Raw genomic sequence first — 13,250 nt, 5'->3', positions numbered from 1 at the left:
CAGATGCTGGTCCACCCCAAAGACCGCACACCCAAACACAAGAAAAGCAATCTAGTGTATGCGGTCCAATGCAGTGAGGAATGCACAGACCTGTATATTGGGGAGACTAAACAACCACTACACAAACGCATGGCTCAACACAGAAGGGCCAACTCCTCAGGTCAAGACTCTGCAGTCTACTTACATCTGAAGGACAGAGGACACTCGTTTGAGGACCACCAGGTGCACATGTTAGACAGAGAAGATGGATGGTTTGAAAGAGGTGTCAAGGAAGCCATCTACACCAGGATTGAGAAGCCGTCATTGAACAGGGGAGGGGGTCTACGCCACCACTTATCCCCCACTTACAATGCTGTCCTTTCATCACTTCCCAGGAAACTCAACAAACGTAACCTATTGGCCTCAGGTGAAGATACCAACGATGGTCGTTCAGTCTTGGCCACAGGTAGTCTTAACGACTGTAACGACTGTCGTCACAGAAACAAGGAACACTAACGAACCAGCGGTATCGATGACCCGGGCCAACGACCCCACTGAGGTTAAATAGCTGAGTTTCCCTGCCAGTCAGTCAGAACTGAAGAAGTCCTTTGGATGAGGCACGAAACGTCTTCCAGTATCTTCAACCAAGTCCAGTTGCCCTTGATTTTAACCTTCGTTGGATAACTATGACCTGGATGACTGAGAATCTTCATAGACATCTTCTTGCTTGTATTTCCCTTGATGACTTTGTAACTTTGGTGTATAAGAATGTATTCTGTCCTCACGATTGCATTTCTGAGTAAGGCTTGTTAACCAATTTTTACAATGGTATCTATGTATTGAATCCACTGTGAATTTTTTTTAACACATTTTTATTTGTGTCACTTTTGTTAGGCTGGTGGCTGGGTCTCTTGATATGTGTTTTCTTTGAGACGGGTTTCTTCCTTGTTCTAATCTTCAAACTCAACTGGAAGAAAGTCACACACAAAGTAGGATGCTCTTATCTTTCTTTAAAACAATACATGGTATTTACACCTTTCCAAAAAGGATTGAGGACAAAAAATCTCCTAAAAAAATCTCCTATTGGGGCCATTTTTTGTTGTAATGTAGCTTTATCATGATGCAGTCTTATCAGTAAATTTTTGTATCCCTGCAGCATTTTCCCCTCACCAATTGAATTTTGGCAGCATTTAAAATTTTTGTATTAACAACATTCTTATTAATAACAAAGTGTATTTTGGTTTTTCTTTTCTTAATAAAAATATATCTGTTGTTTCTACATGTCTTATGAGCCTCACTCTAATGTGTTTTCAGGCTCAACTGCGAGCTGGAAAGAAAGTAGTGGTTATACCGAAGCGTCCACTTGGTACAGTGCTGAGTGAAGCGATGATGCCTGACATCTCTGACTGCCCTTCAGTAAGTGCACACAGTGTGTGGTGTGTATTAAGCTGGATGTTCTTGCTTCTTTGTTAGTGTAAGTTTTATCATACTTGAGCTGCTCACATATTGATTAACAACAGCATCTTTGTACCCTGAAGGTCCAGTTGGATGGTGAAGAAGCCCCTAAAGCAGATGGCTACAGTCCAGTCAACACCCAGGATCAGGAGCAGAAAGTGGGTCGCGAGGCAGGGGGCAACAACACAAATGCAGGAGTAACTGAGAGGGATGTTGAGCAGAGCAAAAATACCAAACCTGAAGCACTACTTCCTGTCACTCAGCTGATTTTGCGTCGGGGGCTCATCGCATTGGTTTCAGTTCTCATTTTGGCCATAGGTGTAATTTTTCACATTGCTTTCCCTGCACCAGAGCCCTCTGCTCAGAGTAAGGCCAATTTCACCTTGAACTGGGCTAATGACTCCACTCCTACACCACTGGCTCCACTGGACCTGACCCCAAACCACTGAGCTGATCTTTGACCTCTGAATGTAGATATCTAGTGGCTGAACACGGTTCTCACAAATTGACAATTTAGATCAACTTTAGAGAAAAGTGTTGAATTCCTGCTTTAAGTTTCATAGTCTACTAACAGACATGTGTTGTTATTTTGAAAAACTACAGCCCACCATGGGCTACTGGCTCTGTCTCATGTAGAGAGAAAGATGTCTCAGTGTTGCACTACTGAAAGCTGCATGTAATATCAAATGAGACTGGCATGATGAACAAAGGTCTTGTTAGAAACATCATGTTTTAACCTGCTCAGCCTGAGATGCTCAACTACAAGACACATTATAAATCCCTCACTAAGCGACCACGTGGGCATCAAGGAACAGGTGTTCTTCTACTGATAGCTTAAATTTTTATACCTATTTTTGTCTTGATTTACATATTGCTATGTGACTTATATTTTCTTTCTTACTGACCTTAATCATTTTCTTGTTTTTTAACTAGGTGTCAGATTCACTGTAAATATCAGATGTAAAATTGAGATGTATACATGTAATATGTAATATGTAGTACAGTATATGTAACTATACAGGCAAGCTATGCATTACTGCAATGTCTTCCTGTATCACTCTGTCCTGGTATTCTCCAAGATAGGTTATTAATAAATAATAAGCTAGTTATTTTTACTGCATATGTATGGATAATAATATAATGACATGTGATAGCACCCTAATCAATAAAATTACCTTTAAAGTCTATAACAATGAAACTAACCACAAGTTGCATGGTCGCTCCAAAACCCAAATTATATTATAGTAGCCCAAACCTTTTTTTTTTAGATTCTTCTTGTAAACATGCACTTAAAGGGAAGTAATCCAAACTATTTTGCCATGGATTCAAAAATTAAATCACCAATTATAATATTATATCAGCAGCAGTTGTCACAACATCCAACAGCTGTCTTACCAAAGGGCAGAAAATGCTACTCTTGCTCCTGCTAGCATGTAGATGTAAACTGCTAAAGTAGCTACTTTCACATGGGGTAGTCCCCTTAAAAAAGACAACAATTGGACTAAGAGATAAAGAACCAAACTAAATATTTAATTTTCATCATATTCCTTCAAAGTAACTACACAGAGTTTTAACTGGTTATGAAACAGTCTAATACCGACTACATATGACCTATATAAGCAAACAATCAGTGAGAAGAAAGTTTTGCAGTTACTATTAAGTTAGCCAGGTAAAAGGAGGTGGAAGGAGATTTTTTCTTTAGAGAATTGTATTTTTGACAAAGTACTATTACTGAGCAAATGTCAGTTGTAGCTGACATGTAACCTAGGTGTATAAACGGTACTAAAACAAATTTTACCTTGTTTCATCATCGTCTTGTTACAATTAATAATCTTACATAGCCAAATAGATACGTTACCTCATTGCTATGCATCCGCCAAACAGCTGTAAAAGAGGGAAATAGTTTAAAAATAGGTTGCGTCTTTCTTTCACTCGCTTCCAAAACAAATGCAGGTTCTAAGAGTTTGTACTATTTTGCAGTGATTAGGACTTTTTTAGACGTTAAGTGTAGACACCCTGAGAAATGGCACTTGGATTTGTTAATGAGGTTTTAGCACAATCAGTTGGTAAAGGTAGGCTACTCATGATGTGGTTGCTTTAGTTAATGTGTATGAACTGAAACGACTATAATTAATAAATGTGTTGGAAACTAGCTTCATTTGATAACTGATTCATGATAAAACAATGCCCTTCAACACATGTTTCATTTCACTGGCAGATCACTAAATTATGCCAAACTCTACCTCGGTGATTGGTCAGAGGCAATCACTGCTGAAGATTTACTTTTTTGTCATACAGGAGAAGAGATCACTAATTTATGTTAAATAATAGTTTTCATACTAGAAGTACCAATATGTAGTAGTGCAAACATTAAGAAATGGTATTTCTGAATGGTGGATGGTAAATGTTGCACAAGCTTCAATATGCACAACTAATTTCTGCACTGATGAGAGCAACTCTTTGCCAAAGATCAATACATACTCAGTCACATATAAGTATTTGTGTATATGAAGTAGCCAGTAGTTCTGCTTTGTTTCACATAAATAATATGCTATATTAATTGCAGCCATAATTTAAGTGAATTCCAGGTACGTTATTGTTCTGCACAGCGACACAACCAAGAAATTAATATGAGATTCCTTAAGCTATTGTTCTAGTCTAACGATACTGACAGCAAATCTTTACACAGTCACTTGTTAATGATGCCACAGCATGTTACTGATTGCAGTCTCTGGAGGTGAGCGGGCCAAGATTACAGTCTCTGTGAGGAGCCTGTGGCAATGTCTCCACTGATGAGCAAGACTGAAGCTCAGATGACGATGTAACCATGTGAATCAAGCCTGATTTACATGTTGAATAACAATAAATTAATATGCAAGTTTTTAAGTGACTGTTGAAAACATCAATCTGTTGCAACCCATTGCTGATGTCAGTTTTGAGAGTGCAATGGCTTGTGAGTGCACTGGCCAGATCAGAGATTTTAATGGATACCTCGAAGGTAAACGCTTTTGAAGTTATCACCTGCTCAAATGAATAAACCAGAATATGCAGCGGTTAATCTGCTAAATAGTTATTCTTCCAGCTGATACTGTACTTCTGTAAGTATTGGAAAAAAGTTAAAATGTGATTTTACTTTTAGAGTAATATAACAAAAATTATTTGAGGCTAAATGAAATACAACGTGACAGAGATTAAATGTGTTTTGGACAGATTATTTTAATGTAAGTGTAAAAATGAAGTGGTGATGTGCCATACTTTTATCTCCAACTTGTACTGTTATCCAATGTCTACTTAAAACCATTTGCTGATATGACAGTATTTTTCTTATAGAAGCAAAAAAAGGACATTTTGGGAAATATAATATTGCCTTAGAGTTAGTCAGTTAGATCAATTCTACTTTCAAGTCCATAAGGTAAATACAAAGCTACAGCCAGCAACCAGTTAGCTTAGCTCACAAAGACTGAAAACATGAAAAAGTGAGATCCTTGGCTCTGTGCAACATTAACAAAACCTGTCTACCAGTACGAATTAAACAAGTGAGATATAACTTGTTAATTAGTGAGCTCTAGAGATGCTGGTAGGTGGATTTTGTTACCTTTAGATTAACTGTTTCTGTTCCCAGTCTTTATGCTAAGCTAGGCTTCAGGCTGTAGCCTTTTTATTTCACAGACAGAAATGAGTCGTATCAATCTTCTCATATAACTCTACGCCAGAAAGCGAATAAGCGTATTTCCCAAAATGTTGAGCCATTGCTTTAATGGATGTAGCGAAACATGATACATGTACATTTCAGAAAATCATACGTGGGTAATTGTTTGCTGTCAACAGGAGTGGATTCTTTATTTATGAGCAGGCTATAACTGTGAAGCCTGAGCTAGCTAGTTATCTGCTCCTCCACAGAGTGAACAGGTGGTTGATTTGCTCAGTTTGACATGTCTTCATCCAGCCAGTATGTTGCAGAGTGAGCGTACAGACCTTTCATTATCATCAATTTTGGCAACACAGATCAAAGGAAAGAAAAATAAACCATAAAAAAAGAGAAGCTTTTCTTTCTTTGATGATGAAAGCACACATCCACAGATGCGAGGTATCCTAAATATAGCATTTAATCATGCTATTTCTAATTGTGGAATCCATTCAGATGTTTCATAATGAGAACATATATTTCGTCAGTGTCTTGATTAGAGCCCATCTTACACAGCATGTTTCTATATAAAGGAGACGTGTCTATACAGTATTTTTTCAGTTGAGCTTTTCATTTGCTGCCTCATTTCATGTCATATTTCCTATTAGATTTTCCAAAATATGACTCATGTAACAACTAAAAAAGTGACTGGGTTTGATCTATTAAATAGATGAAAACAATAAAGACCTAAAAAATGACAGGAAATACTATTATAATATAACTCCAAGACAATCCCTTGCGCATGAAGGAATGACAGGAAATAAAGTACTAATGAGTTTCACCTCCAACAGTTTTCAAAACTGTGGAAAGATTCCACTTAAAACATCTGTGCTTGTATAAAGCTCTGCAATTAATTAGTCATTCCCCATCATCAGTGCACAATAAATGGCCTGAAGTTTTAAAGTGGGAGTGTGGAAGTGAAATTTGTCATTACAAAATGCTTCACGGGCCAATATTAAAATGGGAGCTGTTTCTTCTCTGTCGTCATAATCACTTAAACTTTTAACACCCAAAATTGTGGCTGCAGTCAGAACTTCAAGAACATATTGTAGTAATATTATTTTTCTGTCCATTGCGTGTGTACACATGTGTGTCTACATGACATGCTTTACTGTTGAACATGAAGATGCGTCTGAACCCTCATCTGAAAGGCAGACTCCCAGAGCTTTGTGTTTGTGCAGCACACATGTGATCTAATAATGGTCACTTGTCTAATTTGAGCAGTCTGATGAGCAGCTCGCTGATGAAGACTCCAGCAGCGAGGATGACAAACATGAGCAGCACAGCGAGGCCACGTCGCACCACCAGCTGCCTGACTGACAGAGCCACGTCATTTGAAGTCTGCTGACCTGCACAGAGCACTTCCAGCCTCCCCTCTACTGGACTCAGGGAGTTGGATGGACTGGTCTCTTTATGGGCCTGTTCCTCACCAGAGTCCAGGGCTTTGAGGGTGAGAGTTTTAAATACACGATTAACGTTAGTTTTGAAGCTGTCCACATGTAGCTGTAGGTGAAATAACTTGTGCTTACCCTTGTTTTCTATCCCAAAGATATTGTTCCTCTCTTTTATGTTGACTCCTGCTCTTACCTGCGCCTATTCAGAGAAATAAAAGAACAAACAAAATCATGTTTTTTCATATAAAAAAATACAGAAAAACAATATTAGCATCACATACTGTTCACATTATTTAGTTTTTACAGATTAAGCTTACCATAGTTTGATTTACAATAGCAACTCAGTAACTGTATTAAATTAATTAGTCATATTCCTCCTGTAACACAGAATGCCAACAGCAGTTCCTCACCTCTTCAGTGACTTTCTTCCAGTTTAGTTTATACAGGAAAACTATAAAAAAAATGGACTCTACAAAAAGACAAATTAAAAACCCTAACCACAGCCCTGCAACAGAGATGGAAAGAATGTAGTTTATTAGTTTGAGCGGAAATAGATTGTCACTTTCTGTATAAATATGTTATCTTTCCTCACCTACAATGCCCATTTTGACAGGGAACATCAAATACACTCCAATGGGGAACCCAATCAAGTAGTAACCCACCAAGCTACACACAGCACCAATCATTTGCTTCCCTGCCCCCCTGACAATACCTCCTAACACTCCCTGTGAAGGTAAAACAAAGAGAAATCTAAAATCTGTGCCAACAAGCCAGGTTTATTTTGCTCAGCAGACCTGATATGGTTACTTTAAAAGATTCTCACCGCAAGGGCATCAGCAACATGGATGAAACTGTACATCTTCATGACATCAGCCACCCTCTGAATAATGTCTCTAAAAGCAACGTGCAAAATACAGATATGAAAATGAAATTCTAACAAAGACAAGTGAGTGCAAAGTTGATGGAAACATGTTTTTGCTTAGGTGAAATTACTGCATATATGTCTCAGATAGTGACAATGCAAAAAGCAAAAATCAGAGCTTACTTTGCTGCCAAGGGTCAGTCTCTGCTGAGGTTAATACATGATGAATTACACATTGACATTATATAAGATTTCAGTGAAAGGGTCTGCCTGTTAGTTATTGTCTCTGTGGTAAGAAAACATAAACCAATGATTATTATGTTAGGTATCAAAATCTGTCCTTACTTCTCTGTGGTGAATATGTAACCAATCACATCCTTAGACACGCCAAGACAAGCTCCAATGAAACATGAGAAAGTAACTGGATTGGGTATAAGAAACACAGCAAGTTATTAGACAAAGGTGGTAACTACACATAAGCATAAGGTGGATTAGCATATTTTAATGCCTATTGGTGATAAATTTAGATTGTAACTCGACACAGCAGGTTTTGCCTCCTGTAATGGTATGCTGTGTTGGAGATTTGTCAGGCTACGTATTTGATTCATACATGCACAGATGAGGGCAACTTTGCTGGACAGCTTGGCTTGCTCTGTGTTCCCAGCACCAAGAGCATTTCCAACCCGAACACTGGCAGTGACAGACAAACCCATTGGAAACTGTGGGACAGGATGAGGTAAATGAAAACAAATATAGTAATATAACAAGATACTTGGGTATTGTCGTGTGAATCTAAATAATTCCCGTAGCCACAAAATATTAGTAATATGCATTGTGTTCTATTGCTATATCAAGTAAAGAGTAAGAGAGAAGCTACACGAAAAAAAGCCATGTAAAGGAGTTACCATGTAAGCGATAGCCGCTAGTTCATAAACAATAGAGTGAGCTCCCAGCTCAACTTCACTGATGATGCCTGCTAGGAACCCTGCGATCTCATACAACCACCACTCCAGACAATACATTAGCATGCTGGGGAAGGCCAGGTGGAGGAAAGGACCCCACTCCTGCAGGCAGTCTTGTGTCCAACCTAGGAGATAACAGGAGGTATGATGGATTCAGTGAAATGTATTTTTACCACAGCAGCCATGCAGCCATGTTACACTGCCATTTCACTGAACTGTGAGACGTCTTTCATTGTCATGTATTCAATACAGAAGCGAGCCCTATCTGACAAATATTAGTGTGATTGAACATTGCATAACTTTGGGCTAAATGCTAATGTCTCCATGCTAAGACAGTCACAATGCCAATTTTTATTTAACATGTTTACCAACTTAATTTAGGGTGTTAGCATGCTAACATTTGCTAGTTAGCATTAGTACAGCAGTTAGGGGTGAAATTCTGACTGATAAGGTAAGAGAGAATCCACACCACAGAAGATTTTTTATGGTTCAATTATGCCAAAAAGCTAATGCTTTAATTCACAGGTCTATTATTCTTAATAATTTTCTGGAAACGCACCTAGAAAGTACTATTTAATTTGGCAGTAATTATAGATTAAATAGAGATAGTGTTCAATTTGTAAACAAATAATTAATTGGAATTAATTAATTCCAATTAATCGCTAAGCTAGCTTAACTATTGTTAACCTACGTCCAATAAAAGTTATCCGTACAGTATGTTTAATGCCCTAAACTCACCGTCCCATGTTGGTTTGTGCAGTCCTCTGACGCAGATGTGAACAAACAAGAACACAGCCAAGGAATACTGTGAGATGGCATTGGCAGCTGCAGATCCACTTTAGTGGTGTCAAGAGGATTAAACAACAACAAAAAAGGTAGGAAAACAGAGTTTATAGTCATTGCCAGTCACTGATACAAACGATCAGATAAAGCCTCCAGTTGACAACTGATACTGTGATTATTTTAAAATATAAAAGATTATGATTCAGTTAAAGAGTACACTATAATGAATATGGTGGGTGTACTCACGCAACCCCCAGATCCAGAAGACTGAAGAAGATGTAATTGATTATGGCATTTAAAACATTCCCCATGGTTCCAGATATCACCTGGGGCCAGATGATGCCCTGTGAGCCAAAGCAAGCTGTTTAAAAAAACAACCCCATTTCAACAGATCAGCCCACCTGATGTTTCTTACTTTCTCACAGTTCACGTTCCTTTCTAACGCAACATAAAATGATCTCATTACTGATAAACTTTCAGTTGTTATATTGTTTCACACCAGTCGTGTTACAGTCATTTAATGCACCTGATTCTGAAGATACCTCCCCTGCAGCTGGTACATGAAGGCAGCCTGCAGAATCCAACATAAGCCGATGAATGGGGTTAATTAGATCAATAATGCAACACAACAACCATTCAATACAGCGTATGTGGATGGTGACACAAAAACGTTTTGTAAAACCATAGAGGAAGCTGAACTCACTGGCAGAGCCGGCATAAAGATCTTCACATACAGCTGGGAGAGTCTTTATGGCAGACAGAAAAAAGGGAAAATCATAAATAACTGCAAATCTTGATGAATAACTTGATTGACAAGTAATATGACAGCGTATGTGCTATAAGTGGAAATGATTCACCTGGCCACCTCTGCGCTCTGCCTGACAGCCAGAAGAATTGACTGAGTGTTAATGAGGACAGCCCAGCAGGGGAAACAGGCTAAGAGAAGAATCAAAACTCCCCTCTGCAGTATCACTCCTGCACGTTTTAGGTTACCACTCCCATAGGTCTGAAAGGAAAGGAGTCAGAAAAACAGGAAAATAACGTAATACTTGCATGTGTACAAGGGAAAGGGCAAAACTGACAGAGGAAAACAAAACTGAAAGCACATACTGTGAACACAGCAGTAACCGGTCAGGGCTGACCTGGTTATATAAATAAGATGAGCTGAATACCTGAGATATGAGAGTATCACATGCTGATGCCAAACCACAGCCGATGGAAATGCCTGTGACATTTATTACCTAAATTGAAATGAAACATTATTAAACAACATAGCAGAAAGAAAAGAGAAACAGAGTAAATAGTGACATTCAAAAGCAACGCTGTGACATAGAAAGAGCAGTGGTCCCTGAGAGCAGAATGCCAATAAAAACATAAACAAAACTGCAGCGAGATCACTCACTGCTGTTGCTAATGCCACCCCTGCCAGCTCTGTTTTCCCCAAGTGACCGCAGAATACCATGCTGACGAAGCCGATCAAGAAGCTCATCAAGTGTGAAATGAACTGAAAAACAAAATCATGCTTCCTCATTTTCATAACTATAAAAACATAAATGAACTTCCCCAAACATGAACAAAATATTGAACTCCACATGCAACACATGCAGTAGCTGGGGAAAAAAGTAGTTTCAAAGGGCCTTGAGGTAAGAAAAAGTTCTTATTTACTCTGGCAGCTGACATGTGTTATGCTTTGGTTTTGCAGCAGCTCCTTTGTATTTCTAAATGTCTTTACTACTTGTCTTTTCTTCTTTAGAAAATAGGTCTTGTGATTGCTGGTGTAGGTTTTTGACAGCCTTTGGCATCAAAAGGTTCGCACAAAAGGGAACTAAATGTCCTTGTCTATCAAGTCCTGGGTTTGTGTGATGAGTCAGTGAAAAGTGGATGTATGTTGGGTTCTCCGAAAATATATTTCTCCTCACAAAGTTATAATTTTTTGCACCGTATTTCTGTGGTATATTGAAATTTGATATAACATTTGATTTGATGTATAATTTCAAAAGAATCATTTACGGGTTTATTTTAATTTAGATATAGTTTAGATTCATGTCGAAAACTTGGAACTTCTGCTCTTGGAAGTGCTAATTGAGTACATCCAACTTTATTAGTAATGAAACCCAAAATATTACACTGTATTTGATACTTGAACTAAGGATGCCTCTAAGGAATTTATTTAGGCCATTGAGAGGGTGTAATCTGTTTTTGCTCAAATGCTACATATCACGGTCACACTTTTATCACTATTAGGCAGTTCTTTTTCTAATTAGTCCCAATGGTTTGGAGTTTTTAAACTGTTAAGTACTGTCCTAATAAAGCGGGAGGAAAATTGAAAAGAATTACTGGTACCACAATCCTTGTGTTAAAAGTAAAGTGACAATTAAAGCACTTTAATTTAATGCAGCTCTTTGATCAAGTTAATTAAGTGACCTACACTGCAAACTGCTACTAATAATAGCTGGTTTTAAAAATATACATTCCTAACAGCCTTAACAAGACAGATGTTCCTGTATTTAATACATCCAGTAATTCTGAAAAGTGTTTTCAGCTTTTAAAGCTAAAAAGACTTTTTAGCTTTAACTCCAAATGTCAGATTAGACTCTTGTTAACTGTCAAATGTAAATACAATCATACCATGGGTCCTGACAGTTTTAAAAACTGAACAATTTCATTCTTGTAGTCCACCGGTACACAGAGCTTGATGATTTTCAGCCAGGATCCACAGCATGAGTCAATACTGTGAGGAGCAGGAGGTGATTCCTCTGTTCTGGACTGTCCATTTACTCCTCTACATGCATTTTTTGTTGCTAAATCTTCCATACTGAAATGAGATTTGGCAGAAAACAGAACTCAATTCCAAACTGAATGACGTCCGTATGGTACAATTCCCTTCAGACAAAGACAAGAAGGCTGGGAGTAATCAATAACCAATTACCTGGGTAATAATCAATAACCAAGGCACTGTCCGCCTACATTGCTCTGTGTCTGTGAGAGTGGGCATGTACAGTTTGCTGGGGCATTGCTACAAGTCAAATCTCTCCACCCCCGACCCAGCAACAAGCTGCACACTCCTCCAGGAAAATTAAAAGGCTGCCGAGATAAAACTGGTTATTTTTTCTCTCAGCTGCTCTGCAGATCTTCACTATTTCACCAAAGCTCAGAGAAATTAAATGTTTTGGCCAAAGTGTGAACATACCTATAATTGAACACACTGTATGAGTAACAGGGCTTTCACCCTGTTTAACTTTAACAGGGCAGTACAGGTAAACAACACATTTTCTTTGCAACTACTAAATGCTGTCACTGGTCACAGAGGCTTAGCCTGCTGTGGTATCTGTGTATTTTTTCTTCTGCATATCTTGCATATGTAGACATTTTGGTTTAGTCATACCTACAAAATTGTTATTTTCCTTTAAGTTTTGATGTTGCTACAATTTTGTTGTGGGTGACAAAACCAAAACAAATGACAATGTGGAAACCATGTGACAGAGCGACAGGGATCGCTCGTAGTGATAAACCTACAGGGAATTATCACCGAAAATCTGCAGGATTTATGGAGCTTTATAGTGAGTTTCAGCTCATTGTGTAGCTGTCCGGTCCATAAATGTCCTGTTTTGATTCATTCTCACTGCTCTCATAGTGTCGTTTTCAGCAAAAAGGCTCTAAAAACCCACAGAATGGTGAATTGATTGTACTTATATAGCACCTTTCTAGTCTTCTGACCGCTCAAAGCTCTTTACAGTTCATATCACATTTACCCCATTCACACACATCCATACACCGACGGAAGAGGCTAGTATGGAACTAATATTCACACTCAATCTGGAGCAATTTGGGGGGGGACATTTCGACATGCAGATTGGGGGAGCCGGGGATCAAACCACCAACCCTCTCATTAGGGGACGACCTACTTCACCTCCTGAGCCACAGCCACCCCACAAGTATGCTTCCAGCACAGCACCAAACGGCCGACAGACACAGTTAGCAACTAGCTGGTGAACATACAGCAACATGTAGCAACTAAAGAGCCAGATTTTTCCCTCATTAGTTGGTAGAGGCCAAAAACAGAGCTAAAAGAAAGGGAAAATTAGACTTACGTTTGGCGGAAACTCCAAATGATTGATGAAATTGCTCCA

General features: G+C 38.6%; 2 protein-coding genes across 2 annotated transcripts in view; one reads left to right on the top strand and one right to left on the bottom strand.

The window, feature by feature from the left end:
- Positions 1-3,586, top strand: part of slc47a1 (solute carrier family 47 member 1) — a 31,608-nt gene extending 28,022 nt beyond the window's left edge. Inside the window, exons 15-17 of the mRNA XM_046040811.1 lie at positions 874-968; positions 1,294-1,395; positions 1,518-3,586. Coding sequence (XP_045896767.1) covers positions 874-968; positions 1,294-1,395; positions 1,518-1,883 — 563 coding nt within the window. The 3' untranslated portion in view covers positions 1,884-3,586. The remainder of the gene's footprint in view (positions 1-873; positions 969-1,293; positions 1,396-1,517) is intronic.
- A 1,587-nt stretch (positions 3,587-5,173) lies between these two features.
- LOC123963767 (multidrug and toxin extrusion protein 1-like) lies at positions 5,174-11,934 on the bottom strand. Its single transcript, XM_046040810.1, has 16 exons — positions 11,749-11,934; positions 10,523-10,624; positions 10,293-10,361; positions 9,978-10,126; positions 9,824-9,866; positions 9,647-9,691; positions 9,367-9,464; positions 9,076-9,173; positions 8,281-8,462; positions 7,986-8,094; positions 7,721-7,796; positions 7,337-7,406; positions 7,106-7,238; positions 6,924-7,018; positions 6,649-6,712; positions 5,174-6,561 (listed from the first exon to the last, which is right to left on the bottom strand). The coding sequence occupies exons 1-16, from the start codon at positions 11,932-11,934 to the stop codon at positions 6,323-6,325; spliced, it is 1,758 nt and encodes a 585-aa protein (XP_045896766.1). The 3' UTR covers positions 5,174-6,322.
- Positions 11,935-13,250: the final 1,316 nt, after the last annotated feature.

This window comes from Micropterus dolomieu, linkage group LG23 (assembly GCF_021292245.1).
Source record: "Micropterus dolomieu isolate WLL.071019.BEF.003 ecotype Adirondacks linkage group LG23, ASM2129224v1, whole genome shotgun sequence".
NCBI lineage: Eukaryota > Metazoa > Chordata > Actinopteri > Centrarchiformes > Centrarchidae > Micropterus > Micropterus dolomieu.
The sequence above is the reverse complement of the archived record's forward strand: the minus strand, read 5'-3'. Positions and strand labels throughout refer to the sequence as shown.

Coding starts and splice junctions, on each gene's coding strand:
- LOC123963767 (XM_046040810.1), bottom strand. CDS start 11,934: ATGGAAGATTTAGCAACAAAAAATGCATGTAGAGGAGTAAATGGACAG. Junction 9,465..9,646: donor GGAGGTATCTTCAGAATCAG/GTGCATTAAATG, acceptor TTTGGCTCACAG/GGCATCATCTGGCCCCAGGT. Junction 8,095..8,280: donor TAGCGGCTATCGCTTACATG/GTAACTCCTTTA, acceptor CCTGTCCCACAG/TTTCCAATGGGTTTGTCTGT.